General features: G+C 48.5%; 1 protein-coding gene across 6 annotated transcripts; it reads right to left on the bottom strand.

Annotated features, from left to right (window-relative positions):
• Positions 1 to 964: 964 nt before the first annotated feature.
• On the bottom strand, positions 965 to 22,017 carry TMEM269 (transmembrane protein 269). 6 transcript variants are annotated; one of them, XM_083750336.1, is made up of 9 exons: positions 21,264 to 21,514; positions 15,930 to 15,990; positions 9,991 to 10,055; positions 9,213 to 9,413; positions 7,771 to 7,918; positions 6,427 to 6,524; positions 4,357 to 4,500; positions 2,817 to 3,017; positions 965 to 1,976 (listed from the first exon to the last, which is right to left on the bottom strand). In XM_083750336.1, exons 5-9 carry the CDS (start codon positions 7,818 to 7,820, stop codon positions 1,867 to 1,869), a joined length of 603 nt encoding a protein of 200 aa, XP_083606462.1. In that variant the 5' UTR covers positions 7,821 to 7,918; positions 9,213 to 9,413; positions 9,991 to 10,055; positions 15,930 to 15,990; positions 21,264 to 21,514; the 3' UTR covers positions 965 to 1,866. The 6 variants fall into 6 exon arrangements, with proteins under 6 accessions (XP_083606462.1, XP_083606461.1, XP_083606460.1 ...); XM_083750335.1 differs by having other exon boundaries at positions 9,213 to 9,410; XM_083750334.1 differs by lacking the exon at positions 9,213 to 9,413 and having other exon boundaries at positions 21,264 to 21,840.
• Positions 22,018 to 22,661: the final 644 nt, after the last annotated feature.

Genomic DNA, 22,661 nt, shown 5'->3' with positions numbered 1-22,661 from the left:
GAATGCGTGGTCCCTGGAGCCTAATCACCCAGGGGGGGAAAGCAGATTGTGCTTTTTTCTTTTCTTTTCTTTTGAAAGAGGGAAGTGAGTGTTGAAACAAAGCCGCTGATCAGCAAGCAATCAGGAGCGAGATAAGGGATGCTAGCAATAAAGGAGGCTGCCTGAGAAGGGGGAGGTAAAAGCCCATGGACCCTCAGGATTTTTACATTGGGTCACCCCAAATTCACTGTCAAATCGCATATCATGTCTGTGGCCACAGCATGAACCACAAAAATCATACATCCACTGTTTCGTTCAGAATACTTTTTTTCTTGTTTTCCTCCTCTAAAAACTAGGTGCGTCTTATGGAGCAAAAAATACGGTGCATAGCTAGAAATCTTCCAGCCATCCTGCTCCTTTAGTTCTTCCTACACCCCATCCAGGCCTGCTGACCAATCCCTTCATTCTTTTTTGAACATCCTTTGTACCACTCAAATTATCCATGATCTGAATGCTGCCGTTACGAATTGTCGCACGCATTCTGGCTTTCCCTTTTTAATCTGTCTATTCAGACCAGCTCCAGAGACAGATTGTTAAATCCATACGAGATCTCTTGGTACCGAGGGCCTTCTCGGTAGTGGCACCCACCTTGTAGAACACTCTCCCATCAGATGTCAAGGAAATAACTATCTGGCTTTTAGAAGACATCTGAAAGCAGCCCTGTTTAGGAAAGTTTTTAATGTTTGATCTTTTATCATCTTTTTAATATTCTTTTGGGAGACACCCAGAATAATTATCATCATCATCATTGGTTCCAGAAATGAGCTGGTTTCATTTTTTCCACTTGACACAGCTGGTGCCTCTTCTCTGGGAGACTACTCCATATGGAGATCTCTCCCCTTCGCAAACCTTCCATTCCTCTTGCAGCTGTACCTCCCCCCAAAAAAAGAAACCCCTTTTCACACAACACCAGATAGCAAAAACAGTGTTTCCCACAGTTTATTTTTTTAAAAAATGCCAAAACAACTCATTTTAAATGTACATTTCCAGTAACACAAATCATCTCCCTTTCCATTATTATCTCCTGAGGGATGGGGGCAGGAAATAGGTTTTCCAAATATTTCAGTAATATGATCAATAAAACGGTGCTCCCCGGCAGAAGTATTTGATGCACCCAATCTGAGAACGGCAAATCTAGGATCTATACAGGTAATTTGATGGGTTCAAAATTTTTTTGACCACCAAGCCTTTCAGGAGGTAATCACCACCCCTTCCCCCATGGGCCAGTTTTCACGCCACAAGCGGTGATCCTGCTGTGTTTCATCAGCCCTCCCAACTTTTAAGGTTTCAAATCCAGCTAGTTTGTACGTTGAAAATCCAGATGCTCTCTTTAAAGAAGACTTTCTGGCGAGGTTGCAGGGACCTATCCTTGGATTAGTTAAAAAAATTAGCTGGTGACGAGATTTGGAGGCCAAGTTCTTTAAAAAGCACCAGCGAGTAAAATTGTGGACTAAAAAAATAGAAATCTAAAAAAGCTGAACTCATTGTAAATCTTTTTCTCTTTCTATATACATATGTAAAGAATCTGTATATTTGTATGTACACCAAAAGTGGGGTTGGGAGTGTTAGCCAGATCACCCATTGTGTTCCCCAGACACCCAGCCTTCGCAGGGCAGAAATCCCACCCCCACGGCAGAGACCTCGCAGTTGTTCTGTTCCTAGTCAGGACAGTGGAAACGTTTCTAGGAAGGTTTTAAGCGATGCGTGGATATTAACGCTGGGTAGGCTGGTCTTTAGGGTCCTGGAGGGGGTGGCCCCACCGGGCAATTGCCCCACAGCGAGGTGGAAAGCTGCTGTCTGTCCACGCATGACACCATGCAAGCAAGGTTAGACTCTGTGGCTCCACAGAGCAGTTGGGAAGAAGATATACGACGAGGACCAAAGCAGGTAGTAGAGCGAGGCGAAGTAGGTGGCAGAGAACATCACCATCAAGATCCCTGCAATGCCAGAGAGAGAGAGAGAGAGAGATTTCAGAATTGTAAAGTTGGAAGGGACTTCCAGGGCTCATCCAGACCAACCCCAAGCAACGAAAGATTTTCAGCGTGAAATTCTGTTTCCACAAAAACAAAAAATGCATGTTTGGTTTTTAAATTTCATTTATTCTGATACAGTTTTTTAAGACTATTTGCTGCCAATGGTTCCCCACCAGGACTTTCAACAATAGGCATGTAGATTGAAGCCATACATGATTTAAAATAACCAAAGAAACGCCAATTTGTCCACGATGGTTGGACAAAGGCTTTCCAGGCTACCAGCATGCAAATTTATCTAGAAAAATCATTTCTACAGTCAAACTTCGGTTCCTGAACGGCTCCGTTTTGGAACGTTTCGCCTCAAAAACCCAGAAGTTTGGTTTTTGAACGTTTTTTGGAAGCCGAACATCTGACGCAGCTTCCGTTTCAGTGCGGGAAGCTCTTGCAACCAATCGGAAGCCACGCCTCGGTTGTCGAACATTTCGGAAGCCGAATGGGCTTCCAGAACGGATGTCATTCGACAACCGAGGTTTGACTGTATAAGGATTGCAGGTTCTGCATAATTTTCAGACTGAACTGAATCATGGAATCGCAGAATTGTAGAGTCATCCAGCCCAAACCCCTGCAATGCAGGAACCACACAGCTAAGATAACATTTTGCTGTGACATAATGGCAACGTTTTTGCACGAACCCATCTTAGAAAGGTTTATTATCTTTAGACAGATGGATATCTAGAGAGAGAGATTACAGCATGAGGGTATCCTCCTTATTTGAGCTGAAGGGGCACGCTGCTCTGCACTCACCTCCTGCGAAGACAGCCTTCTTCCAGGGCTGAGACTCCAGCACCTTGTCGTGAGGGTAGAAGCCCTGGTCCACCATGAAGAGGATCATCACCATGGCGATGATACGCATCACCAGCAGGTTGCCTCCTGTCAGGAGGTAGGTGGCGGCCAGGACAGATGCTCCGTACGGGCAGGGCAGCCCCCGATACATGAACGGCATCCCTAGGGAGACGAGAGGAAAGGGAGGTGGTGAGTGGACTCGGAGCGAACTGTTCCTGTGGATGCGCAGAAGCAGAAACATGCAAAACTAATGTGCAGAGGACAAAAATCAATTAAAATTCAGAAAGTTTGGGCATATAAGACATCATCTCACAGATTGGTTACTGTCAGAGCTGCCCGAGGTCCCAGCTCACAAAGGACCAACGCCAGTTCGTTGTTATATGCAAAAGTCTTTATTGAAGTTCAGTTTCGATTTCAAAGCCGCGGCACGCAGCTCTACGTCTCAAACTCTAGACCGCTGAAGCTCCGTCTGAATCTCCTCCCCCCAGACACCAGTTTAAGACTCTAGCCTTGCTCCACCTCTTCCTTTGCTCTTTCCTCCTCTGGGTCCGCCTGTCCGCTGGGGTCTTGCCCTTCCTAGACTCTTCTGACGCTGAGTCCCCTGAGTCTTCCCCCTGCCTCCGGCGGGCTTTAGGACCTGGTTCCCAATCCGGGTTTTCTGCTGTCCCGCGCGCCTGTACATTCGAACTTGGCGCGCGCGCCCAGCCGGCAACCTTTCTCCTGACCGTTATACTGCTCCTGTCACTGCTTCCCCCTTCGGAGAGGCTAGCTGGACCTGACTTCCCCTCCGTTCCCTCACTCTCCGATAGAGGCGTGGTCAGCCCTGACTCATCTTCTCTCCCTGCTGGAGGAGACGCTGGCCCTGATACATGGGACTCTTCCCCCCCACTACGCTCTGGTGGGGGAGCTGGTCCTGATCTCCCGCTGCTGCTTTGGGAGTCCCCGCTGGCCCCTTGCTTCTGGTGCGTCCCCCCTGGGACCCCCCTTGCCCTGGCCCTCGGCGCCCCCCTCTGGGAATCTTCTGATTCGCTGGAGAAGCTCATGGAATCTCTCGGGCCACTGTCATACTCCCCTACGCTGCCCTCAGATTCTTCCCCTTCGCTCTCCATTTCCTCTCTCCGCTGTGCCTCTGCTCCTGAGCCCCTGACAGTTACAATACCAATATGCAGGAAAAATGGTTTTGAGGAGCTATGGAAGGTCTTTGTAGAATTTGTACTGTTAAAACAAAGGGGTCAAACCATCGCAAGAAGTGTTGAAATTTTCGGAGGTTGGATAGTTACAATGGAATGGTCTTGGTGGTGGGGTGCACATTTTTATCCTCATTTATTTATGGTTATTACTTTGTCAAAATAAAAATAAAAAAGGAAAGGAGGGATAACAGTTGTGGTCCTCTGGAAGAAACGTGGTCCAGACACCGATTTGCTGTCTGCACCCAGCTGTCATTAAGGCCCCTGCAGCCAAACTCAATGGGGACATTTTATCGCCAAGGCTGTGGACTCACCGCTGGAGAAGAAACACAGACGCGTGAACACAGCCAAGACATACACGATCACCAGAAGCCCGTCGAGGATCCCATGGGCTTGCAGGAGAAGGGCGGTGGCCAGCCCAAATGAAGTGAAATCAGCAAAATCGTCCAGCTTGGCACCTACAGAATGTCAAAGACAGGTGCCAGTTAGCCCTGGGCAGGAGACAAGATGAGCACCCCGTAGAGGCCAAAATACATAGTGTCGTTTCTCCAGTATGGCCCCCTGGAAGGCATTGAACTTGAAGGTTGAATTTATTATGAGTGTTAAGTCGTGGGTGAACATATCGGGCGACACAGCGATTCTTCAAACAGCTCTTGTTTATACACAGGCCAGAACTGAACTGAACTGAAGGGTTCAGCCAGCCTGCTTATCTAGAGCTCAACTACAAAGCATCAGTAACAACTTTCTGTAACTATCCAATCACTGAACGTCACTTTCAATACTTTATTTGCATATGCGGACCTGAGTGAAAACTATCTACAGTATCCCCCTGCTGGCCCAGGGTGAGAACTTCAGTACATAACGAGAGCTGGTGTGACATGGTGGTTAGGCTGCTGGATTAGGACCTGGGTGGACCAGGGTTCAAATCCCCCGTGCAGCCATAAAGGTCGCTGAGAGGCCAGTTCCTCACAAGGTTATTGGGAGGATAAAATGGGGAGAGCTGTATGCTTCATCTTGGGTTCATTGGAGGAGAAGCTGGGATATAAATGTAATGAATAACAATAAATAAATATTGGTGGCCCCGCCGCCCCCTTCCCAAAAAAGTGCCTGGGAAGGGGTACCAGAATAATTAAAAAATACAGTTATGTTTCTAGAAAATGCATAAAGACACCAGCCCAAAATAAAGAGCACAGTATCGGAAGGGGAAACTGAGCAGGCCTGAAAGCAATGGCTGTCTCCCCACTTGTGATTCCTAGCATACTGCCTTCGACAGAGGGCAGCGTATTTATTTCTTTAAGGAATTTGTGTTTTCCATTCTGTGACTCAAAGCAGCTTACAGTAAATAATAATAATCCTAAAACCCTAAAACATACAATATACAAGATTTAAAACATAGCTCGAAACATCAGAAAAGTACTTATTTCATAAAAGTTACATACCACTTGATTGTACAAACACAGCATAATCTCAAAGCACTTTGCAAGAAGAATAAAACGATGACATAATCAGTATATAAAAAAAACCCAACAGTATGAAAGGTTCAAAAAATAATTGCAATAACTGATAAGCTAAAAGCCAGATTCAAAGACATCCCAGCTTTCTAAATGTCTGGGTAAAAGGTAAAGGTAAAGGGACCCCTGACCATTAGGTCCAGTCGTGACCGACTCTGGGGTTGCGGTGCTCATCTATTGGCTGAGGGAGCCGGCGTACAGCTTCCGGGTCATGTGGCCACATGACTAAGCCGCTTGTGGCGAACTAGAGCAGCGCACGGAAACACTGTTTACCTTCATGCCGGAGCGGTACCTATTTATCTACTTGCACTTTGACATGCTTTTGAACTGCTAGATTGGCAGAAGCAGGGACTGAGCAACGGGAGCTCATCCCGTCGCAGGGATTCGAACCGCCAACCTTCTGATCGGCAAGTCCTAGGCTCTGTGGTTTAATCCACAGTGCCACCCGCGCCCCTAATGTCTGGGTAGGCTTGGCTAAAGAGAAATGTTTTAAGCCTGTCTAACGTCAAGAGGCAGAGAGTTCCAAAGTAAATTAGAAAATGGATATCTTACAGAACGCGTGATGTGTGCACCTGTAACAGTCCCAGTGGAGACATTAGAACAGCATTCACGGTGCAAAAGCTTTCCTGGCACCCAAAACCTAACAGGGACAGTGCCTGTCTGATTCATCGCTGGCGGAGAGCAGCCATCGCTAGCTTTTTCCTCCTTGGAAAATATTTTCTCTAATCCCCTTTTTGGTACATCTTGTGCGAGCAAATGCCATCCTGCCTAACTATCTGATCTGATGAGATCTTCCGGATGAGCGCTCGTGAGCTCGCTAAGCAACGCAGGTCCAAGGCCGGAGCGTGGAGGCTTTCGCAAGGAGGTACTTACCCAGCGCGGAACAAGCATTCAGCTGCCTGGCAACGGCGCCGTCCGCAAGGTCAAGCAAAAATCCGATCAGGACCAGCCAGCATGCATAATTATATTGCCTGGTGGGGGGAGAGACGGGAGAGTCCTATTACACATTGCCATGGCTGCCCTGCTGAGCGGTCTCAATGTTCCCAAAGCCGCCAAGCGAAGCAAGGAGCGGTCAAGCACATGAGGAGGGGATCAGGGCCTATCAAAGTGTCTTCGACCCTGGCCCCACCTCCTGCGCAGTGACACATGACCCTGTGTGGACGAAGGCAGACCCTCCAAATGTCCCTATTTTCCAAGGGACAGTCCCGGATTGGCAAATCCATCCTGGTTTCTGATTTGATTCTGGAATGTCCCGCTTTTCCCTATTTAAATCAGGAAAATGTTGGAGGGTATGGAGTTATGCGACACCCCCGCCCCCCCCCCCCCCCGAGCCAAGGAGATAACTAACTATAAAACCTTTAGAAGCCAGCCCCCTATAGGGAAGTTTTTAAATGTTCAATCCCTTGTTTATATTTTTTTTATATGTTGGAAGTGTTATAAGAATTTAAGGTCTCAAATATATAAATCAAATGTTCATAAGTTTACATACGTAAGTATATAAACCACGCGTCTGAAATGGTACAGGAGAGCAATCCTGAAGCCACTTTCGACTCTCCCAAACCATTTGGACTCTCCCAAATTGACCTCAAACATTTCTCTGCAAGGAGGAAGGAAATGGGAAATTCGCCTCTCCATTGTCTTTTCTTACCTGTGTTAAGGGTGTATTTGTGTATGAATAGGGTGAGCCTGTGACCTGGATTCAGGAATTCAGGTATTTACCATCACAAAAGAATAGCCAGGCTGCCCAGGTAAAGCAATCAGTGACCATTATCAGGTATCCTGGCAGACAGGTTTTTTCTGTAGACTGCCTCCTTCTGTGATGTATGTATGTTTTGGGAGGTGGTCTTGGGGTACAGGGTGGGCAATTTCAAAAGTCTATATAAGGGCGTGCACACCATGCATGTGGTGAGTGAGGACCCTGTTGCAACAGTTAATAAAGATCAGGCTTACTAGCTGCTTTGCGTCTCAATATTCTCTGGCTGGCCTCTGTTATTTTCTCCTACCGATAGGGAACCCACTTAAGGACTCTATATGGACTCTTGGATACCCCATAAGGGAAAAGGAGCAGGCTTTTTCTTTTCTCCCCGAGTGGCTGGGGCAACCTAGTAAGATGAGTGGGCTGTTGTTGTTGTTGTTGCTGCTGCTGCTGCTGTTGTTGAATAGACACCCCTAGTTTCACTGGAGAAATGTTGGAGACATGCCCAGGGTCTGGCTTACCCATTCAGACTGCAAAGGACAGACGAGAGTCCCATCACGAGGTTGGCCATAGAGATGGAGTTGGCGACATTCCGGCGCAGGAACTCCAGAGCCTGCGCCCGTCCGGCCTGATCGCTCAGGAACAGCTTCTTGGTGTGTTGGAATAGACCTAAAAGGCGGCAGAGGAAGGAGTGAGCAAGAAAGGGGGGGATCCAGGCAGAGATGTTCCCTATGTGCTGAGCATACATCCCCAAAGAGGGGCAGGCATTAAAATTGGGTGCATTAAAATCCCATCCCATCTGCCCTCCGCCAATCCCTTAAGGGGAATGTTGGGAAGTGGCCAATGGGAGCAGAGTGGAGGGGTGACCGGGCAGATCACCACCCCAGAATTTATGCTTTTTGGGAAGAGAGGGCTAGACCTACTTGTGTGAGTGCCTGGAGGCAGTTGGAGGATGGATGGTGGCTAACAGATCGAGGTCAAATCCTGACAAGACAGAAGTACTGTTTCAGGGGGACAGGGGGTGGGTGGATGTGGAGGACTCTCTGGTCCTGAATGGGGTAACTGTGCCCCAGGTGCGCAGTCTGGGAGTCATTTCGGACTCTTAGCTGTCCATGGAGGTGAAGGTCAATTCTGTGTCCATGGCAGCTGTCTACCAGCTCCATCTGGTACACAGGCTGAGACCCTACCTGCCCGCAGACTGTCTGGCCAGAGTGGTGCATGCTCTGGTTATTTCCCGTTTAGACTACTGCAGTGCACTATGCGGGGCTACCTTTGAAGGTGACCCGGAAACTACAATTAATCCAGAATGCAGCAGCTAGACTGGTGGCTGGTAATGGCTACCAAGACCACATAACACCGGTCCTGAAAAACCCACAATGGCTCTCAGTACGTTTCCAGGCATAATTCAAAGTTTTGGTGCTGACCTTTAAAGCAAGCCCTAAATGGCCTCGGCCCAGTATACCTGAAGGACCTTCTCCACCCCCATCGTTCTGCCCGGACACTGAGGTCCAGCGGCGAGGGCCTTCTGGCGGTTCTCTCCCTGTGAGAAGTGAAGTTACAGGGAACCAGGCAGAAAGCCTTCTCGGCATGGCTGTCAACTTTTCCCTTTTCTTGCGAGGAATCCTATTCAGAATAAGGAAATTTCCCTTTAAAAAAGGCAAAAGTTGACAGCTATGTTTCTCGGTGGTGGCGCCCACCCTGTGGAATGCCCTCCCATCAGATGTCAAGGAAATAAACAACTACCTGACGTTTAGAAGACATCTGAAGGCGGCCCTGCTTAGGGATGTTTTTAATGTTTAATGTTTTATTCCGTTTTTAATCTGTTGGGAGTGGCCCAGAATGGCTGGGGAAACCCAGCCGAATGGACAGGTTATAAATATTATTATTATTATTATTATTATTATTATTATTATTATTATTATCCTACAATTTGCTAAATTGTAAGAGAGAGATCAAGATCTACCTGGACTTTAAAGTTAACGCTTTGTTCTCAGTTTGAAAGGGAGATTTTCCATAAGCCCCAAAAGGCAGCAGGAGGAAAACTCAACGGGTGTTTGGCTCCTGCGACTGGGCAGCCTCCAAAACAGTGGCCATTTGGAGGGTGGTTGATGATCCCAGCAGCACCCCCTGGTGTTGGCTCCCATTAGTGCATGAGAAGAGCCTGCTGGATCAGGACAGTGCGTAAGCAGAATTCGAGCACCTGGTTAGCAAACATTGTGCCAGTGAATCTTGCTTCCTGGGTGCATCTACTGCCTCCCAACCCAACCCAGGGAAGCCTTTAAAACCCACAGTGGCAAGGTGCTTTGCAGAACTGCAAAACCATGCAGGCAAAATCTGGAAGTGGGATCCCCGCGCCCCAAAATGGTACCAAGCTGGCTTTATACCAAACACAGTAAGAGGCATTTTAGGTTTTGCAGAAGGTGAGGTATCAGCACAGAAGGAAGCGAACAGCAGCCCACATGCAAAGGTATAGCTCAGCCCCTCCCGTTAGCTTTTGCCTCCCAGCGCTGTCATGATCCCGTTTCTTAAACAAGCATCTTGTTCTTAGTGATGCTTCTCTTTTCGTTCTCCCCCCACCCAATTTTAAACATAAAGACCAGCCCCGCTCACAATTCATTTAAAAAAAAAAAAAAGCAAACTAACAGCCCTACTCGCTAACACTAACAATAGATTGTAGTTTATCATAACCCCAAGGGGGAAAGGTCTACTCTTGAGAAAGTGTGAGAAGGGACGTGTCCTACTAGCATGTTTTGCACCCTGCCCTTGTCGCGTTTCCAAATCCCGGAAAGTTCGCGAGATTCTTCATCTGAAAGAAAACAGCAGATCAGAGCAACCCCGAAAAAAAGATATTTTTTAAAAATCACCCAGGAATGTGAAACCTGGGTTCATGCACGCACACACACACACACAGGCACACACACAACTGCTTGAGCCCATCCCTCTGCCACCACTGGGCACCCACCAAACTGCCATGATCAAAAAGAACCTGATGGAATCATGGAATGGTAGAGTTGGGTGGGAAACCAGTGGGCATCTAGACTAACCCCTGAAAAGATGCCCCCCTCCGAACTCTACCCAATGCAAAAAAACCCCGAAATGCATTTTGCTCATTCAAGAGCTGAACCGATCGTTGGGGCAGCAATTGTGTGTGTGCTTAAGTTAACAACCACTTCATTCTTACTCCCCTTTCCTTTCTCCCAAAACCAGCAGTTCAGACTCTTGAATAACAAGTGATTGATAGAGCCCGCCATCCAAAATAAGGGTGTTTTTTTTAGTGACGGACTTTAGATCAAGCGTACCCTTCCTCACTTGAGAGCACTTTCCAGCAGTAACTAGATTGGTGCTCCCACCAAAGGGACTGATTTCTATACAGTGGTACTTTGGTTCCCAAACGCCTTGGTACTCAAATGTCTTGGTTCTCAAATGCTTTGGTTCCCAAATGCTGAAAACCCAGAAGTAAGTGTTCCGGTTTCCGAACGTTTTTGGGAAGCCAAACGTCCAATGCGGTTGTCAACTATTGTTTCTGGGGCGCCTGCACTAAACAGAAGCCATGCCTTGGTTTTCGAACATTTCAGAAGTCAAACGGACTTCCGAAAGAGATTAAGTTTGACGCTTTTGTTTTTGCTGTTTATTTTGCGTTTTTGTTTTTGAGGCTTTTTCAGTTCATTTGTTTTTGTGACTGTATGGGACCCAGTTCAGCTATGATTGGTTGATTGATTGATTGACTGAGTGAGTGACTGCGAAAATGGATAAAATTTCTATCATCAGTGCAGGTAAGATTTTTTTTTTTATCATCTACAATACTGTCTTATTTCTTTTATAGTACAGTATATTGATTATTGCTTTCATTTTATGGATCCATAGTCTTGTTGGATAGTAAAATTCATGTTAAATGGCTGTTTTAGGGGTTGCTTTTCAAAGTCTGGAACGGATTAATCCATTTTCTATTACTTTCTATGGGAAAGCGTGCCTTGGTTTTGGAACGCTTTGGTTTTGGAACGGACTCCCGGAACGGATTAAGTTTGAGAACCAAGGTACCACTGTATTTACATCACACAGCTGAAAACATTTTCAAGCACACTTTCTTCGCTTCGGAACTTGCAAGTACTTGCATTGTGAACTTGGAGAGAATTACTGAGTCAACTGCTCCAGCCAGGGATGGATAACAGCGACTGTTTTCACACCATCACTGGGAGAGAGTCGGTGTCCCCAAATATCTGTGCCTTGCCCCCAAACAACAAGGCAGGCCACAGGTATTTTACCCGAAACCAGAGGACTTTGTGCCTCTGCAGTTAAGAGATGTCAGTTCCACGCAGAGATTGATCAGCTGCAGATAAAACTCAAGAGTTGGCAGCTTGATGACATACCCGTGACTCCCATTTGCAATGTCCCCAGCCCCACTTTCACTGGATAACAATGCAACAGGCAATTAATAAACCCTGTTTGTTTCATACCCGCAATTCTGGATTCCTCCCATCTCTCCACAGATTTAATGCTGGCTGAACATTTTTGGCAAAAGGAGCAGGAAGCTGCTCTTGAATTTGGATGGAAAGTGGACCAATGAGGGCCTTTGGGGGGGGGACTTCGCTGCTTCTGGGTAAAGCTAAAGGGACCCCTGACCATTAGGTCCAGTCGTGGCCGACTCTGGGGTTGCGGCGCTCATCTCGCTTTACTGGCTGAGGGAGCTGGCGTACAGCTTCTGGGTCATGTGGCCAGCATGACTAAGCCGCTTCTGGCGAAATAGAGCAGCGCACGGAAACGCCGTTTACTTTCCCGCAGAAGCGGTACCTATTTATCTACTTGCACTTTGACGTGCTGGGACTTGGCTGCAAATATGGGGCAGTCCTTGTAGGCAGTTCATGGGTGGCAGCAGATGCAGAAGATGGCAGATACCAAAGGAGAGGGTGCTGGGAAGGACATCAGTGTTACAACATACCCGCTTCTCATAATGCTCATCCCATAATAGTTTGCAAGGGCTAGCCTGGTCTCTGTTGCATTTACAACCAGCTGGCTTTCCCAGATATCGACTGGCAGAGCTTCAAGATCTTGAGCAGGCATTGGTGCACTACAACTCCCATCATCCCTGCAACTGGCCAGGCAGATGGGATTTGTAGTCCAGCAACACCTGGGCTTTATGTAGAGGGTGCTACTGTGCAGTGCTCCGTAAGAGTCCACACATTTTGAGGCAGGCAGGGGGACATTCCCAGACCTCCTTGCAGATGCTGCTGAGGACTGCACCGGAGACCTTCTGCATTCCAAGCAGGTGATCTGCACTGGGCTACAGCCCTTTCCTTTCCCTGTTTGGGACGAGGCCCTGGCTCAGCGGTAGAGCATCTGCTTGGCATGCAGAAGCTCCCAGCTTCCGTTCCCCAGCAGCATCTCCAGCCTGAAACTGCTGGAGAGCTTCTTGCCAGTCGGTGTGTAGAAAATACTAGCCTAGATGGGCCAAGGCTCTTACTCTGTCTAAGGCAGCATCATGCCACATGTGAGTCGGACTCAGCCACGGGATGATCTGAAGACCGATCTTGAGATACGAAACCAAGGCAAGCGGGGGAATCCTTTGGAATTGCCCAGGTGAACAGAAGGACCTTTGTGTAGTTCATGGTCCCAATTAGGGTTGTCAGCAGCATCCCAAACCCTGAGATTTCGGAGCCCAAACCTGAGACCTAGGGACGTCCCCTGGTGATATCACAGGAGAGGGGCATCCCCTGGAGACGGAGGTTAATTGGGACAGGGGAGGGCAGTGATGTCACAGGAGCAGGCCCGAGAGACGGAGGTTAATTGGGAGAGGACATGGGCAGATACAGACACACACACACACACACACACACACACACACCGGCCCAAATATCTATGCTATAATTTGTAGCCAGCTCCTGCTGGACTGAAGCTTGCAGGCTACATAAACAGACTTCTTAATATAATATAAAACCCTCTCTCACCCACCTGGAGATTTCAAGCCCTGCACCTGCCGTCTGGAGGAGGCTAGGCATCCCTCGAGGCTTCAGGTCAGACGTGGAGGTCTGGCAACACTTAGTGTCCATCCCTGTTTCCTCACCATAAGATCCCTCCCCAAATTCCGTTGCTTTCCCACCTCCCAAACAGACACAGCATCCTGCCTCGCTTTAAAGCTTGCAGTCCAGTCTTCCCCAATGTCCTCCAACTGTTTTGGACCACAGTTCAAATGCCCCCTTCCCCAAATTCTTCACCATTCTGCTTATTTATAACTGCACTGGAGCAAACTGAAAAAAGCAAAAATTCACCCACATGCTATTATTATTATTATTCACACAACCTCAGGCAAACCGGACCACATCAGGCATGAATTCTGAAGGAGCTCTAGGATTTTTCTGAGCAACAAATATATAAGCGTAGCCAGTTTTCCTCGGCCAACTGGATCCCAACTCGTGCCATTTGAGGCAGGTTTCTGTACTTATACTATGCATAGGGGGCTGATGGCCGTTGAAGTAATGAAAGAGTCGTAGAAAACAATCATAATTAAGTCAGTCCCGATTTGTCGAAGCTCAGAAGAACGGGTTGTGCCTGGGATCAGAGAGCTCCGTGGAAAACCTCCAAGGACAGAGCGGAAGGGAGAGGAACCAGAGAGGAACGGATGTTTCACAGATATCTGCAACCACTTGACCCTTCTGCCTTCTTGGGAATGTGGGAGACACCCAGAACGGATTGACTGTAAACAGTATCCGCAACAAACTGATGGCACCAGCCGTTGATACTGGCAGCTAAAGGGTGCTGATTTTTTAAGGACATATGGTGGATCCTCAGCCTGGGAGTCATAGATATATTTAATGAGCCCAAGTCAGCTGTGTCTGTTAACTTCAATGGGTCTGCTCGGAGTAGGGCTAGCATTGGATACAACCTAATATCCTGGAGATTTCGCTTTCTCTCTTTTTTTTAGTTTTTTATTTATACTTTTCAAATTTATACATTTCATTAGTTTTACAATCAATTTAACATTTCAAAATTTGACTTCCTTCCCCCTCTTTCTGCAATTCCTTTAATTTATATTTTAATACCTTCTGCATATCCAAGTAGTAGTAGTAGTAGTAATAAAATAATAATAATAATAATAATAATAATAATAATAATAATAATAATAATAATAATTTATTTATTTATACCCCGCCCATCTGGCTGGGTTTCCCCAGCCACTCTGGGTGGCTTCCAACAGAATATTAAAATACAATAACCTATTAAACATTAAAAACTTCCCTAAACAGGACTGCCTTTAGTTTAACTAAATTTAACTTGCTCATTTAATTATATACTGTAAATAAATACTCTTATAAAACTGCAGGTCATTACAATAATCCTGCTTATGTTTTTATCTGTTTACAATTTATCTGTAAATATTCAATAAACCATTTCTATTCTTTTATAAAAAGTCTGCTATCTTGATTTCTTATTCTTCTGGTAAGTTTGCCATTTCTGCATATTCCATAAGTTTTTGTATCCATTCTTCCTTTACTGGGACTTCTGCTTTTTTCCACTTTGGGGCAAGTGGGCATTCTTGCTGCTGTAGTAGTATACATAAATAAATTTCTATATAATTTAGGTAGTTCTGTCCCTATAATTCCCAAAAGAAAAGCTTCTGGTATCATCTAGCCCAGAGTTTTCCAAACTGTGTGTTGTGACACATTAGTTAAAAGGTAAAGGACCCCTGGACGGTTAAGTCCAGTCAAAGGCAACTATGGGGTTGCAGCGCTCATCTCGCTTTACTGGCCGAGGAAGCCGGCGTTTGTGCACAGACAGCTTTCTGAGTCATGTGGCCAGCAGGACTAAGCCGCTTCTGGCGAACCAGAGCAGTGCACAGAAACACCGTTGACCTTCCCGCCAGAGCGGTACCTATTTATCTACTTGCACTTTGATGTGCTTTCAAACTGCTAGGTTGGCAGGAGCAGGGAACGAGCAACGGGAACTCACCCTGTCGCGGGGATTCGAACCGCCGACCTTCCGATTGGCAAGCCCTAGGCTCTGTGGTTTAACCCACAGCGCCACCCGCGTCCCTGCAAAACTGAATTACTGTGTCGCAAAATGATGCCTGTCTAAAAGGTGTGTCACCAACATGGAAAGTTTGGAGAGCTCTGATCTAGGTCAACCCCCTGCTATGCAGGATCCATTTACAGGGATCGAGCCTGCAACCTTGGTGTTCTCAGCACCATGCTCTGTTTTTGGACTACAACTCCCATCATCCCTAGCTAGCAAGACCAGTGGTCAGGGATGATGGGAATTGTAGTCCAAAAACAGCTGGAGACCCAAGGTTGGGAAACACTGCAGTCTAACCAACTGAACTATCAAGATGCAATCCGAACACTGAAATCAGCTGAGCACAGTTTGCAGGTTGTCTTCTAATACAGTGCGTGTGTTTCATGTGTCAGAGGCCAGGGTAAAGAGGTGCAGTCTTCAACATAAGACGCAGTGCAACCAAGGTGTCAGAAGCGCCTCCATGGGGAAGCATTCCTCAGCACAGGGGCTGCCAGAACAATTCAAATCAAGTCACAAGACTACGTTTTTTGAAATAACATTGGGAAATTTCCTTCCTCTCTGGTTCCCAAGCAGGGGGTGGGGGTGGGCAAGGTTATTCCACCCATCAAAAACCATCCACGAGTAAGAAACAGCCCAGGAAGAGTGAGTGGGAAACTGAGCTATATTTGAGACTCACCAGAAGGGGGAGACAGCATCCACATCTTTGCTGGATTTCAAGAAGACCTTGCACTCTGTAACTGGAGAGGAGAGAAAGGATGTTTAGAGATTTACAGGGAGTCACTAGCCAGGTTCTCAGGCAGTGGGAACACCATACACTTAAAATAGACCTTCCAAAAAATAATATTTTTGTACGGGCTGCTGGGAACTGTGAAGGGTAAACTACAGTCCGCATGATTCTTTTTGTTAAAGGTGCTGGAGATTGTAACTCTGCAAAGGAAAAACGATAGGTGCCAAGTTCCTTTTTGCAGAGGGTGCTGGCAACTGTTGCTCTGCAGGGAATAAACTACAGTTCCCAGAATTGGTTTTTGTGTGTGTGTGGCTATAAACCTATGCAGCCTTAGATTTCAGATGACGAACTTCAGCCAAGCAGGGGGGAATAAAATATGCAGGGAAGGTTTGTGTATATTATTAAACCATGAGTGAGATTCACCACCCACAATTTGGAGAAGTTCAGAAAAAGGGCAACCCAGAATAATCACGGCTGTAACCAGGGAGGGGGAATCTAAAAAAGCTGGGCTTCGGTGTTGCAGGTCAATTGTTAGTCCAGTTCTAATCTACTCTATTCTATTAATCGTAGAATTGGAAGGGAGCTTGTAGGTCTAGCTAAACCCTCTAGGAGAGTCCACAACTTCCCGTGAGTGTTGGTTCCTCTCTCTTTCTGCCAGAAAGTTTTTCCTGATGTTTAGTCATAATCTCCTTCCTTGTTGTTCCTTTTTAACGTTGAAAAGGAACGGTTTTGATGTTCCTTTTTAACCAGGCCTTTGGTCGACCTGATCGACATGCGATACCCTTCTAAAATGTGGCTCTTTTGGGGGGTGGGTGTTATTGGGTTATTGTTTTTATTTTGATTTTATATAGTGTGATCTTTTCTGTGAACTGCCCTGAGACCTCCAGGTGAAGGGCGGTATATAAATTCAACAAACAAATAAAATAATAAATAAATAAAGGCTATTTTTCAGCTGGAGCTAACAGGAACCCAATTTGCCATTCTAAGAGAACAAGGGAGGCATTCACGGAGAGTTCTGGAACCTCTTTTTTCTAGAAAAATAGCCCTGTTTAAATCCATCGGTTTGGATTTATTCCTAATTGCCCGCATAATCCTGGCAGAATAGAAAATCCATTTAAAAGGCGTCCGCTGGGTCTCTGTTGGCAGGGCATTGCACCAGACTGGGTCAATGACATGAAAGGTTCAGTTTGCTGTTAGCTGGCTCCATTTATCACAGTGGGTTTACTCTGAGTCGGATGCAGCCCAGGGTCTTAGACCCCGTCCTCGAGAAGGCAAAAGCATCTCCCAAACCCTTTATCGGACTGGGGGTGTGTGTGTGCTTGAGAGATATGTTCCTCTTGAGAGAGAACAACACACACTCTTTCCCAGGACCAAAGTCTTCTCAGCTGACGCATGTGAAGTCACATGGCGCTGGGACAGAGGCCATGGAGTGCAGAGAGATGGCAAGGAGCCAAGGCTATTCAGCACCCTCGCCAAACGCTTCCCGACCCAGTGACCCTCTCCCATACGCCTATCGCGTTTCCAAAACCCCAGCTCATTTCATGGGGTGTGGCTCCGTCTGGAGGTTGCAGAGTGCAAACGTCTGTCCCAGAATGGAAGATCTAAAGGGAAGCTGAGTTACACTGCACAGAGCATCCCATTCGGGGAAAGAGGCAGGTTCAGGAAATGTGGGCGGCAAGGGAGGGACAGGCTGTTCTGAACTTCTTGTCCCAACATCCAAAGTCCTCCTGCAAGCAGCGCTGGCTTGTTTTCCGATTAGGAAAGAGGGCTGGCTTAAGCTGTTCCTCTTTTCTGCCCATCCCTGGAATGTAAGAACATAAGAAGAGCCTTTGTGGATCAGGACAGTGGCTCATCCGATCCAGAATCCTGTTCCCACAGGGGCCAAGCAGATGCCCCCAAGGGGAGTCAGCCATCAGGATTCGAACACAAGACCAACCCTCCTCCCCTCCTGCGGTTTCCAGGAACTGGTATTCATAAGCATTGCTACTTGGCAAAGTAGAGTCACCTCTCTTCCTTGTCTAATCCTCTTTTAAATCCTCATGGTGACCATGACTGCTTCCTGTGGCAGGGAGTTCCGTAGTTTAACTATGCACTGCCTGAAGAAGGACTTTCCTGATTCTTCCAACCCTCAGCTTAGTCTACGAGTTCTAGTATTATGAGAGAGGGAGGACAGCTTTCTTCTATTTGCTTTCTCTATGCAATGCATAAAAGGGATGCAGGAGGTGCTGTGGTCTAAACCACTGAGCCTAGGGCTTGCCAATCGGAAGCTCGGCAGTTCAAATCCCCGCAACGGGGTGAGCTCCCGTTGCTCAGTCCCTGCCAACCTAGCAGTTTGAAAGCACACCAGTGCATGTAGATAAATAGGTACCACTCTGGCGGGAAGGTAAACAGCATTTCCGTGCACTGCTCTGGTTTCGCCAGAAGCGGCTTAGTCATGCTGGCCACATGACCCGGAAAAACTATCTGCGGACAAACATCGGCTCCCTCGGCCAGTAAAGCGAGATGAGCGCCGCAACCACAGTTGTCTGCAACTGGACTTAACTGTCAGGGGTCCTTTACCTTTAATGCAATGCATAGTTTTATAAATATCCATCATGCCACCTCTTCCTGACCTAAAAAGTCCAAAACGTTGCCATTTTTCTTTGTAAGTTGTCACTCCATCCCCTCGGCCATTTTAGTAAACCTTTTCCAATGCTATAAAACCCTTTTCGAGGGGAGGTGACCAGGGAACAGTCACTCATTTTCTCTCTCACACGTATATAAACACACCCCAGCTAGGGAGCCCAGTCCCTTTTGCAACACATAACATTCTAGCACAGGAACATAGGATGCTGTCTTACAGAGAGTCAATCAAGATCAGTATTGTCTGCACTGATCTGCAGCAGCTTCTCCGGGGTTTCAGGCAATGGGTCTTTTGCGGCCCTGCCTGGACATGCCGGCGCTATTGAGCCCTAAGATTCCAGTCCTCATGGTTCTAAGCAAGGAGCTGATTTTAAACCACAGAGGATGCCCTCTTCTAAGTCAGACCACCGGTCCAGCAGGCTCTGGGTTTTTCGTTTGGAGATGCCTGGGCCCTTCTGCATGCCAAGCAGGTGTTCTGCCACAAGGCTACAGCTCCCTCTCCCAACAGGTCAGAAAGAAAACTTTCGCACATCCCCTTCTATGGGAAATCACTGGAGGGTGTTGGGGAAAATCGAACCTGATACAGTGGTACCTCGGGTTACATACGCTTCAGGTTACAGACTCTGCTAACCCAGAAATAGTACCTTGGGTTAAGAACTTTGCTTCAGGATGAGAACAGAAATCGTGCTCCGGCAGCGGGAGGCCCCATTAGCTAAAGTGGTGCTTCAGGTTAAGAACAGTTTCAGGTTAAGAACGGACCTCCAGAACGAATTAAGTACTTAACCCAAGGTACCACTGTATTAAGGGGATGCAGGTGGCTCTGTGGGTTAAACCTCAGAGCCAAGGGCTTGCCGATCAGAAGGTCGGCGGTTCGAATCCCCGCGATGGGGTGAACTCCCGTTGCTCGGTCCCTGCTCTGCCAACCTAGCAGTTCGAAAGCACGTCAAAGTGCAAGTAGATAAATAGGTACCGCTCCTGTGGGAAGGTAAACGGCGTTTCCGTGCGCTGCTCTGGTTCGCCAGAAGCGGCTTAGTCATGCTGGCCACATGACCCGGAAGCTGTACACCGGTTCCCTCGGCCAATAAAGCGAGATGAGCGCCGCAACCCCAGAGTCGGCCACGACTAGACCTAATGGTCAGGGGTCCCTTTACCTTTACCACTGTATTACTAGACTGCAACACCCAGCATTATCCTTGCTGATCATTAGCCAGCTTAGCTGCTGAGGATGATGGGAGTCGGAGTCTGGCAACAGGGCACTAGGGCATCACATCAGCCAGCAGAAGCCTGATGCCCCATGGCAGCTCACCCCACCTTTAAAGATTCTTCCAGGCTAGAAGCCATTAGAAACTCTGCCCCCACCTAAGGGTGTCCTTCTCCTCAGCACCATCACCCTATCGCCATGGCAACAGGGAAAAACGCCACTAGCCACAATGGCCAGGCTCCTCCTACCTGTTTGTGGCCTCCAAATAATACCAAGTGGGGAGAGTTTTGCTCTCGCACTCAGGTCCTGCTTTTGGGTTTCCCGTAAGAGGCATTGGGGCTGGCTGCTGTTTGTTAGTGGGCTTTTTAGAGAAAGACAGGCCTCTCTCCCAGCTCTCAATTTCATCTCAGGGTATCAAAGCACAGGAAGACCAAAGCAGCCCTATTTGATCAGCCTGCATCTTCACTGTTGTCCAATGGGAATCCCTCACGAGAAAGAAAGAGCCCACCCCCTCCAAGCACTTGACGCTGAAAGGTAGACTGCCTCTGCAGCTGGAGGCTTCAATTGGCGATCCCACCCAACCGCCCTTAACAAAAGGGGTTCTTCTGAGTTGCAGAGGGGTCCTGACATCCGCAGTAGCCTAATGGAAGACCGCTTCTGAGCAGGTGCAAAGTGCCCTTTCTGACTCCCTCTTTCCTGATGGGGGGCCCCACAACATTCTTCTTCCCTCTCTCCCTCCTCCAGGAGATTTGGAGGCGCGTGGGCGGCGGCGGGGGACCCTCTCAAAGCGATGCCCAACTAAGGTGGCGCGGATATCCCGCGGATATAGCACACCCTGCGGGAGGGGGGCGGGCAGATGACTGCCGCTGCTGCTACTCTCCGGGGCGCTTCTGGGGGCAGCCTCCGTCCCTCCCTCCCCGTTGCATCCAGGGGGTGTGTATCGCCTTAAGGAGGAAGTGCGCCAACCAGCAGGCCAGGACTGGAGCTACGACGCGTCTCTCCAAAAGCGCCCAGCGCTGCGCCCAGGGCGCACGGAGCTACGCGTCACCGCGCTTGCCTTGCGCCCATCCCCAGGAGACGATTCCCGGCGGAACTTATGCAAGGGCCGTAGCTCAGTGATTCAATCCCCGGGTTCAGTCCCCGCTGCCATCTCCAAACGGGAGGGACAGATTCCTGCCTGAAATCTTGGACAGCTACTGCCGGCCAGTGTAGAGTCTGTGTAGACAACATTGAGCTAGCTGGACAAGGGTCTGACAGCTATTCTATGTGTTCTCCTCTCTCTCGGACGCACACAGAACCCTAGTCGAGTTGGAAGGGACCCAAGGGTCATCTAGTCCAACCCCCTGCCACGCAGGAATCAAAGTGGGGCTCGAACGCACGACCCGGAGATTAAGCGTCTCCTGCTTTGCCGACTGAGCTTCTGAGTAAAGGGATCGAAGCTCCGGCGCGCACTCACTCACCAACTCGAATCCGGTGCGACGCCGCTTTCACCCTCTCCGAGAGCTGCTGATGCGGTCCAACGCTGCGGCTGCAGCTTATATGTTGCGCATCTCTCCCCTCCTCCTCCCTCCTTCCCCAGACCTAGAAAAATTCCACAGGAAGGGGCGTGGCTAGGGTAGGCACCCTTTTACCCCCCCCCCTCGGCTGTCTCCCTCGCCTCTGGACTGCACCCCGAGAGGTCCATGCCCGCGCCACCACGCGCCCCTCCGGCCTCCGGACGCCTTGCAAGAGGAGACGGAGGGAGACGCGGGGGGAGGAAGGATTAAAGAAAGACCCCATGCCAAAGTGCTCTGATCCACTTCCTTCATTTGCATATTATGCAGATGAGTTGTTGATGCCGTTAATCACGTGGAACACGCACACCCTTTTTGTAGGCGCTGCAGCTTAGAAAGGAGAAGAAGGCGAGATGCGTTTGGTTGGTTGGTTTTTCCACGGGCGTGGAAGCCCCCAAAGGACTGTAAGGAACATCGAGCCGGTTCTATGCTGGTCAGGAGCCAGAGGACGGCGGCCCAGCCCTGCACGCCTTCCCGGGAGTAAAGCTCTCCGCACCACCCACCCCCGCCCTGTGCGCTCCTCCCGGCGTGCGTAATCTCCAGAGCGGTGCCCATCAGATGGTGGCAACTGGGAGCTATAGGAGCCGTAGTCCGCTTGGCTGACGAAGGCTGAGCTGCACGATCGACTTATTTGGCTCTCCCCCCCCCCCCCAGCCCAACTGTGCTGCCGCTTAAAAAAAAAAAAAATCTGGGCAAGGAAGTCCCTGACAATCATTCCCGGTTCTGCTGGTTACCTCCGGCTTCATTACTATGCAGAGCAGAGCCATCTAAATGACCAGATCTAAGTTAGCTTCCATTCCTGGATCGCATGGGGTTAGACTAGATGACTTCGGAGGACCCTTCCAACGCTACAGTGCAATGATTGGGATCATCAGGGATTCTGTCAGGGATTCTTGAGCTGTGATTCCTGAATTGCAGTGGTTGGACTAGAATATTAGTAGTAGTAGTAGTAGTAGTAGTAGTAAAGGTAAAGGGACCCCTGACCGTTAGGTCCAGTCGTGGCCGACTCTGGGGTTGCGGTGCTCATCTCGCTTTATTGGCCGAGGGAGCCGGCGGACAGCTTCCAGGTCGTGTGGCCAGCATGACTAAGCCGCTTCTGGCGAACCAAAGCAGCACACGGAAACACCGTTTACCTTCCTGCCGGAGCGGTATCTATTTATTTGCATTTTGTTGTGCTTTCGAACTGCTAGGTTGGCAGTTGCGGGGACCGAGCAACAGGAACTCACCCCGTTGCGGGGATTCGAACCGCCGACCTTCTGATCGGCAAGTCCTAGGCTCTGTGGTTTAACCCACAGAGCCACCCGC

Source organism: Podarcis gaigeae (genome assembly GCF_964106915.1).
Source record: "Podarcis gaigeae genome assembly, chromosome: 8".
Taxonomy (NCBI): Eukaryota; Metazoa; Chordata; class Lepidosauria; order Squamata; family Lacertidae; genus Podarcis; species Podarcis gaigeae.
This window is presented reverse-complemented; position numbering and strand designations above follow the sequence as displayed.